Source organism: Rhopilema esculentum, chromosome 14, assembly GCF_057945365.1.
Source record: "Rhopilema esculentum isolate cy_ngs chromosome 14, ASM5794536v1, whole genome shotgun sequence".
Lineage (NCBI taxonomy): Eukaryota > Metazoa > Cnidaria > Scyphozoa > Rhizostomeae > Rhizostomatidae > Rhopilema > Rhopilema esculentum.
In genome coordinates, this window is record NC_142828.1 from 1818427 (window position 1) to 1833611 (window position 15185).

General features: G+C 33.8%; 1 protein-coding gene across 1 annotated transcript; it reads left to right on the top strand.

Annotated features, from left to right (window-relative positions):
* Nucleotides 1–7074: 7074 nt before the first annotated feature.
* On the top strand, nucleotides 7075–14248 carry LOC135696115 (uncharacterized). The gene is made up of 9 exons (XM_065215396.2): nucleotides 7075–7319; nucleotides 7726–7855; nucleotides 9283–9403; nucleotides 9507–9637; nucleotides 10117–10199; nucleotides 10949–11060; nucleotides 12269–12394; nucleotides 12822–12986; nucleotides 13474–14248. Exons 1-9 carry the CDS (start codon nucleotides 7237–7239, stop codon nucleotides 13600–13602), a joined length of 1080 nt encoding a protein of 359 aa, XP_065071468.1. The 5' UTR covers nucleotides 7075–7236; the 3' UTR covers nucleotides 13603–14248.
* Nucleotides 14249–15185: the final 937 nt, after the last annotated feature.

The following is a 15185-nucleotide window of genomic DNA, read 5'->3' on the forward strand; positions in this document are numbered from 1 at the left end:
CAAAAGTTGTACCCATAAATCATAGCTATCGTCATCAAGAAAATTCATTTTTATAATTTTAGAATTTTAACACCAAAATCTGAAAGAATAAAATGAAATACGATAAAATTTGCAGAATCAGTTGAATCTGTTGCAAATCCACTGAGGTATGGCCACTAGATGGTAGCTAGCAAAAACCTTCAGCAAAAAGTTTCGTCTCCTTATTCAGAGAACCAAAATTAAAAACTTATTCATATCAGAGGAGCATAGATCATTGATACATCGAAAGTTTTCGCCCTAACTGTCTAACAATGCAAATACTATTTTCCCACATTCACCTAGACATCTGGCACTGCCTATCAATAAAGAATCCCATTCTAAAAATGTGAAGAAATCAAAAGTCATACCACTCATGGGCTGCGACCATTAAAAGATGCGAATACCGGTGGGAACTCGCCGTGAGAATTCCCAATAGAATTAATGTCCAAAATAGCCTTCGGAAAGTCTACCTTGGGAATATTGATAAAAACCTAGAGAGTATTTGTGACCGTTTTAAAAAAAACAAAACATTCAAAGGACATTGAATTCGGCTGCTCTTTCGTGATACAAAGAAAAAGAGTCAAAAATATTTATTCACACATTTCATTGTAAAGTAATGTTCTGACTTCCATTTAAGCCAGGAAACTTTAGCAGGGCAACACCCTTAATTAGCCTCTAACTTCTGAAGTTGAAGATATCACCTTCTTAAAACAAAATATTAAAAGTTTCGATATTTACAACGCACAAAAAGAAGCAGTATGTACCCATAATTTCAAAAGCGAAATAAACTTCAAATAATCTAAAGGGAACATCTACATCCGATTGGGAAACAAGGCTGTGCCTGTATATCGTGAGGTTTCCCTCAGCAGAGGCATGGGCTGCTTCAGGAAGATGTTGTGAGAATATGTTTGCGAGACAATATTTTAAATGAAGAATTTCATCAATGTGTGTAGAATATAGACAAAAAACGAACAGGTTTTTTGCAAATGGCCGGTTAAGTTTCTCGAAAAGACATTCTTGTATCAAAGTTGACGTCGCATGCATCATTTCCTTTTAAATTTCTCTTGGACATAAATGTGTGGTTGAGATAAGCCCTTTTGTCTGCGTAAATGCTGCCTGGGTTCTTTTGAGGTCATGTTGATAACAGAATTCCAAAAATAAGATTGCAGCTGAAACCCATAAGTGGATTGCTTAAAAATCATCGAAGAGTCGATAAATATATTAATTGGCTTAAGTGGTTCTGACCCAAAAGACCAGTAGGCTAACGGGTTCTCTCTTAGAGATAAAAAAAGCAAAGACTTGAGATGGAAAATAACCCAATTTTGTTTGAAAGAAACCAGAATCGAGACCGAAATTGAGACCCTCTGAAACCCTCACCAATTCACTTCCGTTGTCGCGAAATATCATGTTCCCTGAATAAATGTGCGCCGCGGCATCGAGGCTGACCTGGACGCTTCAGTAAGGTTCTAAAACTACAGCGACCACGACCGCCAATTCAGGAAAAGATCAAAGAAAGGCGAACAAATGACGAAGGTAGTCTATAAAGGTTTACCGTTAATACCTTTTATTGACCAGAATAAAGAAGAATTGGATTTAGTTTAAGAAAAGATGTTCACAGTGATCCAGTTTTTATTTTTAGGAAAATAGAGGGAAGGAACACATTTATTCAGGGCCTAAGTACTTGAATAAATTGGTTCCACATAAATGTGCAATAAGCCAATCAAGCAAAGAACTGGAATTTTCATCAAAATAGTTCTATTATTATTTGTTTACAATAGGAAAGTGTTCACAGTGATCCAGTTTTTATTTTTAAGAAAATAGAGGGAAGGAACACATTTATTCAGGGCCTAAGTACTTGAATAAAAATTCCATCGCCTGGAAGAAACAATAAAAATACACTTACTTTTTACAAGATTCAGTCTCTTTTATCTACATCTTAGTGTAATTTAAACATATATTCATGTAGAATAAGTAACCAAAAATTATTCTTACAACAAACTTCTTGTTCCAGAGTTGCATCTTTTTCAAGTGATGATGGGCCGGCTCTTTCGTCTGCAAAAGATAAAAAAATGCATATTCTAGTCTTCATCAATATATGTTGATGCAGAAAGCTGTTGATATACTATTAAAGATGAAGATACAATATTGTGATATTTTTGCTATTTTGGAATGAAATTCTTTTCAATGATACCAAAAGCGTTCTTTCCTTCCCTGCATATTCCGTATTTCATGCCCAAAGTATTTCATTTTGCAACACATTTTATTTGCACACATCATACCCATAGTATCAGTTTATAAATAGTCTTTTACCTTTTTGCTCCTTGTATAATTTGAGCCTGGTTTTATGAACTGGTTTCTTCAATAAATTCCCCTCCATATCGACGAGAAAGAATCTATTGCCTCGAATTTCGGAAATTCTAACTGGACCCGAGTATCTTTGTTCCAGCTTTCTCCCTTTTTGGCTTTTGATTGCAATATTTGAAACCAGGACTTTAGAACCGACATTCAAATCAGGCAGTTTGCCGCGGATCTTTTTTCTGTGCGCTTCTTTTTGTTTGCTCTGCGCGACAGCAACATTTGAGCACAGCTTCTCATACAGCTTAACATTGGCGGCTTGGAAACGATCCATGTAAGCATCTATATCGCCGTCGCTCGGTAATAATGTGTTTATCTAAAATAAAGATAAAGAGCTAAACATTGAAAGTATAATTCAAAACAACTGAACTCTTACTAAAGATAATTCAGTTTAGATAAAAATCTTGAGATTCTGTTGAAATCACGTTGCAAAAACATTTAAGGAAAGGTGAAATATATTACGGCAATAGTGTTTTGTACTGTTGTTATTATTTAAAAGTTGAAATGAAGTACGTTCAAGTCTACATTTGAACATTATTGTTAGGTAAATGAAAATACTAAGTAATGACCATCTGAATTTATAATCAGTTTTAAACGCGTTGAGACACTTGACTACCTCTAAAGTTTCCGGCAAATCTTCAAGTTCTATGGGAAATTTGGGCTCCCGACCATAAAGGACTTTAAATGGCGAAAACTTTGTGGTGGCCTGTTGCTTCGAGCGCATTGACCAAAGTGCCGCATCTAAAAAATCGTCCCACTTCTCTGGGTGACCATTCACAAAGGTACGTAATCGCCTGTAAAAGAACGTTTTTGATTAACAATAAAATATTGCAGTAACTAATGAAAATTAATGCTTCCAAGACACTTTTAAGTTCATAATTCAGAGATAATTTGAATGCTGAAACAATCCCTTAGAAGTTGTCAGTCGAATTACCCGAAAGTAAAATGCAACAAATCTTGATATAAAATACCGTTGGATTGTTTGATTTGTTCTTTCGTCCAGTCCATTGGTTTGGGGGTGATACGTTGCTGTCTTTTTATGATTTGTCCCCAGCACTTTCATCAAGTATTCATTGATCTTTACAAAAAGTAAAATTTATAAACAGAATGACAAATGAACAAGTAATCAGAAAATCTGTTCGCAAGGATTCCTCTATCAAGAGAAAAGACATTTTGCCTCTTCTAGCTAAGATTGAAGATGTAGATTGTAGATTTTGGTTTACATGCATTAGCTAAAAAGTGAGCTGCCTGAAGGTATTCATTCTTTAACTTAGTTCGCATTCTAATTTATCATCGCAAAGTTTTGCTTAAATCACATATTATTAATATAAATGCCTGCCAGTTGACATAGGAAATCCTTTATTTCTTGTACAAGCATCATATTATCATATTAAATTAATCTTCCTTCCCTTCAACCTAATATACTTTCCAACTAAGAGTTGCCTGATGATCGCATTGAGCGTGATATTTAGAGTAGCAACCTAGAATCATCTGGTTCTTCTACACCAAAAGCGTGTTCAATTCGGCTTATATTGTATCGATTACTTTATAACAGACTGCAGAAATTTTCATCACTTTCCTACTTAATGGATATTTGAAATATTTCTCGTTACTAAAAAGCTTTACCTCGTTCACAAATTCACCTCCGTTATCCGACAAAAAAGCATGGCAAGCACCGTGGCGGAAAAACAATTTCATTATGCATTTGGCAATTTCTTCGGCATTCTTGCTTGGAATTGGAAATGCTTCTGTCCATTTTGTAAAAAAGTCTGTCGCCGTAAAAATATACGTGTTTCCGTCTGCAGTTTGCTTTAATGGACCAACAAGATCAATTCCCATCATCTCAAATGGGTATGTTGCCTGTCGAAGAGAGGCACAAGTTTTTAACAACTACATTTTCAGGGAGAATATTTTCGAGCAAAAGAAAGGTCAGGGAAAAAATTAGTCATCTTACCCTGATTTCTTAATATGATTTTAAGTTATTCATGAACAATAGATTCTTTTACAACCACATCAGAGCTCTATTTAGCATTTATTGCAAGAGATAATATCTGCTAGGTGTAATAAATGATCTTTTTATTAACTGCCCTTTCAAAAATTTATATTGTTAGGGAGACATTTATTGCAAAAATTAGAAATTAGCCTTGATTTACTTTGAATATTAGAAGACTTACTTTGATTGGCTGCAGATCTTCTTTGATCACTTTAATTGGGCAGCTCTTTTGGCATTTATCACAAGATTCAATCTGAAATCAAATGACCACATCTCCAATATTTATTAACACCAATAAATTGTTGTAAAATTAAGAAAATAGAACATTTTCCACTGGCTTAAAGAATGATGTATCAATAGACCTTTAGTATTCATCAATAGAAACAGTAAGTTTTGACAAAGACCTTTAAATGTGCAAAAGTATGCAACTTTGAAGCATTCTAAAGAATTCAAGATATTTCAGAGATTCATTACATCTTTGACTTTATGAGACAAATGAAGCTAATAAAGCCTTGTTATGTAAGCAAAAGACAATTTCAAAGTAACAAAGCTATAGTGGCAAGAGCAAGCTATTTTGGATCATTACATTATTACTGGAAAGCCCTGGAAAAATTTTATAGCTGGGACTAGAATGGATCTTTTGTATAAATCAGCAAAGTAAAGCTTAGAACAGCAAAATAGTTAATGCTGGTAGTAGGAAAAGTCTAGGGATTAGTGTAATACTTTAGTGTAAGTGTAAGATTTTGCGGTGTCTGAAAAATCAATCCAAGCACAATGTTTGCACATTTAATGAAATTTTAATATCTCAATATTGGAACTAGGGAACCCATTATTGAAAAAAGAACACATTTCATAGGCTAACCCATTTTTTTGTATCTTGCCAAATACCAGGCCAGTAGTATCTTGCAGCAATAGCAGTACATGTTTTTGTTGTTCCAGTATGACCCCCCATCAAACTGTCATGGAAGGCATCAAAAACACGCCGTGCTTCTGTCATGCCTCTTACCACCTGCCTATCATCATGGGCTACTTTTGAACCTCTTGAGTTCTTTTCAACCGACTTGAAGAGCATTCTCCCACCTTTGAGAACAGAAACGTTGAAATACCATTTAAATACATTCAATAAAATCAGGGTTTCTCAAGGGCTGTCCCTGACAGAATGATTCGATCATAAGCATCACGCTCCCTTGATCTGACAATATAAATTTAAAAAATAGTAGAATTAAGTAATTGCAGTTTGAAAACTCCTCTTTGAAAACTATAGGCTGCTCTGTGGGGGTGTGGGATGGGTGGGGGTGTGGGATGGATTGGGATGGTTATCAGGCAGTCTTTGCTATTATCTTTTCGGAGGGAGCGGAGGTTGTGTGGCAGTTGTTTATGTTGGTCCTATGGCTCCCTCCTGGGCAGCCTGTGGTTTAAATACTAAATTAATAGATTGTTACCACAGGGGGTGATCTCCCCTCGATTAGTCTATCTATTGAGAGAGCTCCTCCTTTAAGAAATTCCTGCATGCAAATCTCCTTCGTTTTTGTAAAATCATCTATATTTTTTTTCTTGTTCTCCGTTTCTCTCTTTGTATGTAATGCATTTCATCTTATGTAACCTGTTGCTGTATTTTAAAAGATTTGTATGTATAGATTTTTAAAAATGAAATGAACTGAACTGAATGAACTGAACTGGGAAACAATCTGGCAACAAAGTCTTTCACAAAACATGGAAAAATTCTAGCACTTGCAGTCCCTTTACAATGCTTTCAAATGTTTTGTTTCATCATCCTTATCATTTCTTCCTTTCTTGGTTTATATTTATTACAAGAAAACCAGAGACAATTGGACAAAACCTAAATTATGATATGCTATAACCTTAAGAAATTGTTTAAGTCATAATAATCAAATTTTCTACCACTGATGAAAAACTTCTTGCTTGCTCTTCTTATGTCCTTTCTTTGATTGCCATTTTCTGGGAGCTCATTTTTCTCCAAAAAAGTATATATTTGGTCATATCTTTTTTCTTCCATGTCTATTCAGAGATCTACAGGTATGCAATTTAGGTATTAAATTAATGTTGATTATGAAATTGCTGTAAGAACAGCATCATTTTATTATGATAACTGCCTTGTAATGTAGCGATCAACAAGAAACAAGCGCTAAGAAGACGCCAAGACTGGTAAAACTTATGGCTGAAAAAATTCTGCAAAATTGTGCAAAATGATCACACGCTGCATTTCTGTTATTAAGAAAGACACACTTACTGGTTGATTCTATCAGTATATAATTGAATTCTACAATAACCATTGTATATGAATTTTGAAAACCTCAGTGCTAGGCCTATACTACGAACTGAATACTGGAAGCTAAATTGCTACGCTCGTGCTACTTATGGGAAGAATTAAATGAAACCCCTGAATACATAAAACATTATACATACAAAAATGTACACTTCTACTAAATTAGCAAGTAAGAAGTCGATGAATGATGTGAAATATTCGCACAGTCGAGCACACAGCCACACTTCACGAACTCGTAGTGTGGTCGCAATAGACAGGTATTTGGATCCACCCCACGCCTTGAACATAGGAAACCTCGTATTCATTTTCAAGAATCACGTGATGCTTTTAGTCAGGAACAACAATAGAGGAACATACTTATTCAGGGAACAGAGTTATTCTTGACACCGTCTGTCAGGACCTAGAATCCACAAAGAGCCCCTACCTCGTTCCAGTGTGATGCTTCGCAACAAACAAGTGAACGGCGGGAACTTAAAATGGTAGCTGTTGTTGTTGTTATGGCGAGTTGTTGTGGTAAATAATTTAATTCATATCGCGAAGATGTGCACATGATTTGGAAACAGACAAATCCAGAAAATAAAGTATGTCTGCAAGTTCTAAAAGAAGACTTGAAGATGCTTTGATGGTTGGGAGAGAAATTGCTGCCAACGGCGATGAGGAACCAAGGTGACATTTTTAATTATTTGTGCATATGTATAGCATCATCACATACCAACACTTGATGCAAAAGTTTGTTCAAGCTAGGCCTCGAGTTGTGTTACAATATATGCGAAAAATGTTTATCTTGTAACTACCCGTATCCTTCCGTGAACGATTTAAACAAACATCTTCTAAAGTACCTTCTGTGAATGTAAGTATTTTATTACTTGCACACTCATGAATATTTCATCAATGATAAAAAACAAGAACCTTTCGCTTGTCTTCTTCACGGTTTCAATATCAAAGCAAAGGCTATTTCTAGCACCTTTTAGGAGGACACTTACTAAGGTATAATATTGCCTGTATTTTTCACATACAGACACGTTAGCATTAGCGTCACTGTAACGTTTATTCATGTTTGATTGCTTACTAGGGAAGAAAAAAAAGGAATTGTTGAAAATGTACAGAAGTTCAAGCTTGGTGATGACAATGGTGTATTTAGTGTCCAGTTTGATAACTCTGGAGGAAAAGCTGCTACTGGCTTAGGGAGTGGGAGCATACAGGTATATTTCGTTTTCATATCATCTATTGGTGACTATATATATCCTTAATGTCTGTCAATATAAAAATCATGTAAGGGCATGTAGCTGTTGTTTTATCAAGTCTGTTCATTCTGTAGAAGTTAGTTCTGTTATCATTCTATGCCTGCAGAAGTGCAGGCGTTAACATATTCTGTATATCATGAATCAACATATAACCCTTAACAAACCTGTACATAATAACCATAAGTTTTTGTTAATTCAGTGGTGGCAATTATGGGGCTTTAGGGGGGCTTGGGCCCTCTAAATCAGCGATGTTATTGGAAAATTTGGGCTTTCGTCAGATAATTGACAACTGTTTAACGTGTCGAAATTACTTCAAGAAAAGGAATTGTTCTGAAAAGGAATTTTAAGCCAATCTAAAGGGCATAGTTGCCAAATTTTCTACTCGCTTCACTCACAAGTGATCTACATTTTCCCTTTTTTTCCAGGAGCATCTTTAACCTCTCAGCGCCCTAATTAGCTATACATAACATAGCTGATTAAATATTAGCCAGTACTTAATAATCAATCATACAATATATGACCAAAATCAAAACTGTTTGTGAATTGTATATTTAATTTCAATTCCGTAAAGATTAACCGAAATTTCCATCAGATTCTTCTGAATAAAAGTTATTTTGAAACATATTTCCCACTGATGAAAACAAGATAAAATGCTTAAAATGAACGTACTACTTGTCAAAATTGAATCGGTCGACATCTTGAATCATCAATTGCCTTAGATGAGATCTTGTTCTTGATATCAAAAATCATAAATGTTCTTCTTGCTACTTAATTATGGTATGGTCAGCAAAGATTTCTAAAGGGTCCTTTCAAAAACATCTTTTTTATCAAAATGCACAGTTTCTTAATTAGACATGATTCGAGATGTTATCTTGTTGGAAAATTGTAGGTCTGGGCCCCCCAAATTTAAGCCTGAATATCCGCCATTGGGTTAATGTACAATAGTAGTGTAGATGGATAGATAGAATGCATGCTAATCAACATATGTTTTATTGCTCTCAGAATGAATATTTTTTACAAGTTGCTATATCAAATTTATGTCTCCATTATATTAAAAAAATCAGCTTTCAAATAATTGATTCTGTTATATGCTCCACGCAATACAAAATTTTCAAAATTTTTATCAATTTATAAAGAAGGTGTATAAATAAACCAAGCACAAAAAAAATGTAAAAAAGTAAATATAATTTTTGCTCAATTACTCCATTTGCTAAAATTCTCAATCCAGCTTCATGGCAATTTTTGGCTAGCCTATAAACTAGTATTTGGTTTTTTAGTTGAAAATTTTTGTGTATATTTTTACACTTTGTTTGAAGAACTAACATTTGATATTGAAATTTTAATTGATTTTTTGATTAAATAATGATTGTTTTTCTCTTCATTAGCTATATTCAAGTTTGAAGCTGGAAAGGATTCGAAAATTACTGCCAGGATCTTTTATTGGGCTTCCAGTCATGAGTGTGAAATTTTACCCAACTACAACAAAAAACCTTTTGCTTGCAGCAGGTATGGAAAAGCAATTTTTGAAAGATCTATTAAACTTACCAAGGTGAAATACTAACACATTATTGAAAACAAAGCTTCATATTTTATTTGTTTTTCCAAACAGGTGCAGATGGTTCTATATCTGTCTGGGATACAGAAAAATTAGTTCATAATGAATCCATAGATGAGCCAGGGAATCAAATTGGTGCAATGGATTTCTCTAATGATGGGACATATTTTGCTACTGCTGGAAAAGTAACATATTGTAGCATGTATTTTGTAATACTCATGAAAATTAAACGATAATAGTATCATTTTGTTAAGGAATTTCATTTAAACTTTTTTCGAATCTAAGTTGGATAATAAATCATTATTTCCCATGTTTAGCATGTTTAGTATATTAAAGCCAGCCATGGATGCTATCTTTTCAATTTAATCAAATTTTAAGAAGTCTGACATCTTTGCTTTCTTTTATTTGATTTGTGACATGTTACCTATAAACGCTAAGAAAATTACATTTTGTTTTATTAGCAGCTATAACTTTCAAGGTAGGCCACACTAACTTAGTAATGAATAGCTCTTACGATTGTTTTCTTAGTCTCCCTGAGTGGAAATTTTCTCAGCATTCTCTATTTTCTGTTGCTCTGAGAATAGGTTTGTATTCAAATTAGTTTTTGTATGAATGGACAAACAATTTGTAGGCAAAGAAAACATTTTGAGACTCTACATTTTAGGACAAAAGTGTTCGGCTTTATGACAGTGAGACTTTGCAACTAAAGAAAAATTATTTTGGAGTAGATGTGCTTGAAATGGAAAGGTAAATGTTTTGAAGTGAATTCTACTAAGCATGTTCTACATCATATCAATTGATTTTTTGATGCATAAAGGCAATTCTTTTGTTTCTGTGCAATAAGATTTATTAAACTGTCCAGGTATTGTCAAGGAGCCACAAGAATATATAGTGCCACCTTTAATGTGTGCTTTCATTTTTTGTATTGCTGCTTAATATTCAATAATGTTCCAATGCAATTTTGTTTAAGCTGCAGATCAGTGGCTATCAATTATTCTGTTAGGTTTTGTTGAATGGTTTATCCAGATTAAAATGTAATTGTACACCATTGAATTTTAGGTCAAATTTCTAGGGAATATAAAATATTTATTGGTAGCCTTTGATTTTGTAAATTAGAGGATTATCAGCCTATTATATCATAAATAATATATAATGTGACTTTAGTACAGCAGACAAGATAATTTTGCTTCTTTTTATCTATTTAATCTTTACTTTCCTTTATAGCCCAATGTATAATGAGCAATGTTTATTGTGACTATGATACATCATGCAACTGTATGTCCTTTATTTACTAACAAAGTGGTCATTATTTTGTCAATAAGATTATATATATTTGCATGTGTTCAGTTATTCCCTGTTTCTTGTTTATCATATTAAATTTTATACATTGTTAGCTTGTAAGGTTAAGCCTATATTTTGGCCTTCACATTAATATTTCATCTACCTTTTTATAAGATGGTACTATTTCAACTTCACCATATTTTTTTCATTTTCAGTGACGAAATTTCATCATCAGAATCAGGCCATAGTCGAAAAATTCTTGCTCTAAAATTTCATCCTGATGATAGAGATGTAATTTTGACAGCAGGTTGGGATCACACAGTAAAGGTTTGTAGCTTTGTTTAAGAAAATTACCACAAATAATGGCAATAGTAGTCTGTTACAAATTAAAATGATGGTGAATGATGCAGTGCCCCCCACCACCCCCCCCCCCCACTTCTGAAGGCCTTGGCATGAATATGTGATTTACATTTATACTTGCTGTTTTGCGTCACAAGGAGAAAGGGCCTCTGTACACCCTCTCAAACATGTTTACTTTCAATAGTATGTTAAGCGAAACTGATTTTAAGTTTCGTATTTCGGACAAAATTTCGGATTACAAACATTGGCAAAGGTGTTTGCGGAAATTGGTTTAAAATAGTTTATTTCTTGGGTTTTTAACATAGCAAATTCTTAAAAATCCTTGGTAGAAAAATGTTTTTACCAGCCAGTATTTGTTACAAGTTGTTTTTCACGCTTAAGTTTTTTGCTGTCAATGTAGGTCAGAATTATTTCCTCAGTGCAAAAAATTCTCTCTCTGTTTAAAGCCAACAGTCGGCAAGTTTTAATATACAAGGTTTTTGTGAGACGACTTAATTTTTCCTGTTTTGGTTAACCAAAAAGCATTTTTAGACAGTAAGAAAAAGAATAGTAAGTTGTACCTCTTTAAATTTTACAGCTGCTCTCCGAAGGTGGTAATATATTATGATATATTAATGTTGGTGTGTATTGTTATCCAATTTTTATATTGTAATTAAGCGAAATATCAAAGTGGAAACATTGAAAACAAGTTTGTACAATAGTAATATACAATTTATTTAGATCTTCTTTTATAAAAACCTCACAGCATAAAGTATTTGCATAATATTATCATTTTTTGCAAGTTTTTCAAGTTGACAAAATTCTCAAAAATTTCTAGCTTCATTCGAAATGTTAATATTTTTTTAGCTCTAACAGGGAGATAAATAACGACGTTGCTTGAAAAAAGCCTCGCTATTTAAATGTTGTTTCGTTGTTTATGGGATGGTTGCAGGGCCATTGAGAGCCAACTCGAGCCCCAGTGTAAAACTTAAGATAGATAAATGATACGTTTTGTGTTATTTAGACATGTTATTTTAAAGGGCCGTAGGGATTCGCCCAGCTGTCCCCTCTCTCTTGATTACCCTCGGTGGGTGCATTTCAAGGTTTGTTTGGAGCATGTTCTGTAGAATTGCATTAGTTTTTGATTCAAATATGTTGATACAAGAAATAATTGGATAGTGTTTTGTTTATCTTAGATATGGGACATACGAACTGACGGTGTAGTACGAACAGTGAGAGGGCCTTTTGTATGTGGAGATGGGCTAGATGTCTTGGGTGATGAAATCCTTACAGGATCGTGGGTTGCACACCATTCTTTGCAGGTTTGTATCCCTTCGCAATGCATTTTCTGTAGCCAGTGTTTGCAACTATTGAACTTGCGGCGAATCTCTGCCTTTGAAACAATTAGGGTAATTATATGCATAATATGAAATATATTCTAAAATCATGCTAAATTTTATCGCAGTTATATCATATATTGTGTGAATATATGTTATTTTAGTTCAAAGAATTTTATCCCATAATTTTAGTTCTAAACTTTGGAATCAAAAGGAGATTTATGCACGGAGGTATGACTCGTTAGTTTTGGGGGAAAATAGTTCTTCATAAGAATAGGACTTAGATTGTTGAAAGTTTTATATGCTTCAAGTAGTTTCCTTTGAGTTGCCGATTAGATCCTTACAGGAGGATGAATGTTCAGAATACGCTAGTCGTACGTAACCCTGTCTGAAAATATGTTTTTGTTTTCAGGTTTGGGATTATGCAAGTGGTAAAATGATCGATGAACTCCCTTTTCCTGTTTCTGATCACCAAGGAGAATTTTTATACTGCGCACGATTTTGGAACTCTAAAACCGTTGTAGCAGGAGGGAGTGGAAGCAATGACGTCAAAATCATCAGTAGAGAAACAAAAACGGTAATTTTTTTATACATTGTACCACATCAGGCTCAAAACTAAAAGGTGTGATGGGGTTACGGAAATAAAAAAGGTTTGTGTATAGGTTGCTTTGTTTTCCCATTTTGTCGGAGGCTCTGTTAGTATCATATTTATATTTCTCAATGTGTGGATTAATGAAACGTTAATTCAAACTTCTTATGTGCCTTTCCCAGATTTGCACGTGCTATTCGCGTTAACTTTGACGTAATACCTCCTGGACTAGTTCCTAGGCCTTTGAGTTGAAGAGATAGTAGGTAGTGAAGCGTGTGACAAATGGTTACTTGTCCATGATAATATATATTAAATACGATTCAAGCTTTCTTCTTTTGCTTGCAACTTAGACACTGAAAAATGGGTGGGGGATATTTCTCTCTCTTTTTGATCTTTTTAAAGAGCAGCATCACTAATTTATCACGTTCTCTATTTTCTGGCTGATCTTTCATTCTTTTGCATTTCGGTCTTCCAGGTTATTGACAGTATTGATGGAGAGAACCATTGTGTTCAAGCAATGGATATAAACAAAAAGACAAAGAAGATTATTTTTGGCACATCTGGGAACATTCTTAAGCTGGCAAATATTGATTATGATGACTAGCCATTCTCCACATTCGCATGATCTTCACGTTTAGTTGTCCTTTCAAAATTCTTCAACGTTTTCATGTTTATTCAGGGTTTTTAATGCTGTGAAAGGTTTTAAAATAGATTCACCTGCTTTTATGCTGTTAGCTGTAATTAAATTCTAAGTGAACAAAACAGATCCTAGCTTAAAAATCCTTTCGCAGATAGACACTGCGGAATCATTTATTTTGTTATACTGAAATCAGTTTTCTTTTCGCTACTTTCCTAATGATTTTAATTCCCTTTCAAATCCTAAACTGTGAAAATATAGAAATGGAGGATGGAAAAGTTTTGAAACATTTCATCACAATTTATATTAGATGAAAGTATATGTTGAAGTGTTGGATACAACTTTTAATGTGTCTTTTTTTATTTTTCTTTTTTTAAATTTTGAGAATTCTGTATAATTAATACATCCATAAGAACGCTTACGTTCAAATTCGTTCGATTATTGATTCCGTTCATGTCGTGCTTTTTGGAATGATTTTATTGGATTTCGACACGTTTAGACTCCAGCTTGTATGTATTTTGTTCTTAAATTACATCTTTTAAATGCATCATATATTAGTTCATATTTAGAATTTAGTTATTGATTCAATCAATTCTTTGCTTCCATAAATGAACGTTTTCTTTTTCTACTTTCATTTACTACATTTGTACACTATAAACCAAGGTTGCCAGATTGGGTTTATAGAAAATAGCCAGAGGGGTGCCAAACCCAGGCCAAAATGCTCATGAACAGGCCAAATCAAAACAATTCCCATGAATACACTGCGCAAGCGTAGTAAATATTTTAAAGTCTTTTAAAAAACTTCCAAAACTAAAAGAAACTGAGCAACTTTCTCCTTAAAATAAATTCCGTTGCTAATGATTACTTTTGGTGATATTCGTTTAGGTTTACACTGTATAGTATTGCTAAGTTTATATAAAAAAGAAATGTCCGTAAAATCTCGGCTGAAAAAGCCAAATTTAAGTAATATACCCAAAAAAATTCCAGGTAATTTATTTCAGAAAAAAAGCCAAAATTAGAAAATTTGGCCTGAAAAAGAAAAATCTGGCATTTCTGATATTAACCGCGGTGTCAAGTCACCTGAAGAGGAAGTTGTATTCAAGGCTGCAGTTTTCTGTTTTATCAGGGCTTGCAGTTATTATCGTCATATTTTTTTCAAATCTTAATTTTATTGTAGGAAACATTGTATCCAACATTTTGAAAAGCTCTGTTTCCGGTGCCTGTTGTCAAACTCAAAAATTACCTTGTTTTTTTCTCAAAATTTTTAACACGGAAAATGCGGTTTCTTGAACGCTCAGTCAAATGAAAGCCCCTATAAAAGTTTAGCAAATCTAAAGATCGCTCTTGGCGTTTTTTCCGAAATGATAAGAAGGTGTTAAGAAGTTATTTCAAGAAAGCATTGATGAGATCAACGCACAAAAAAATTTTTTCTAAAACTAGCGAAAAATTTTCTGTTAGTTTTTTGTACTCTTCTGTCCCTTGTATTTTTTGCCTACATTTTTCACCTATGCTGATTGTGTTACGATTCGACTACAGATAAGAAGTACCGT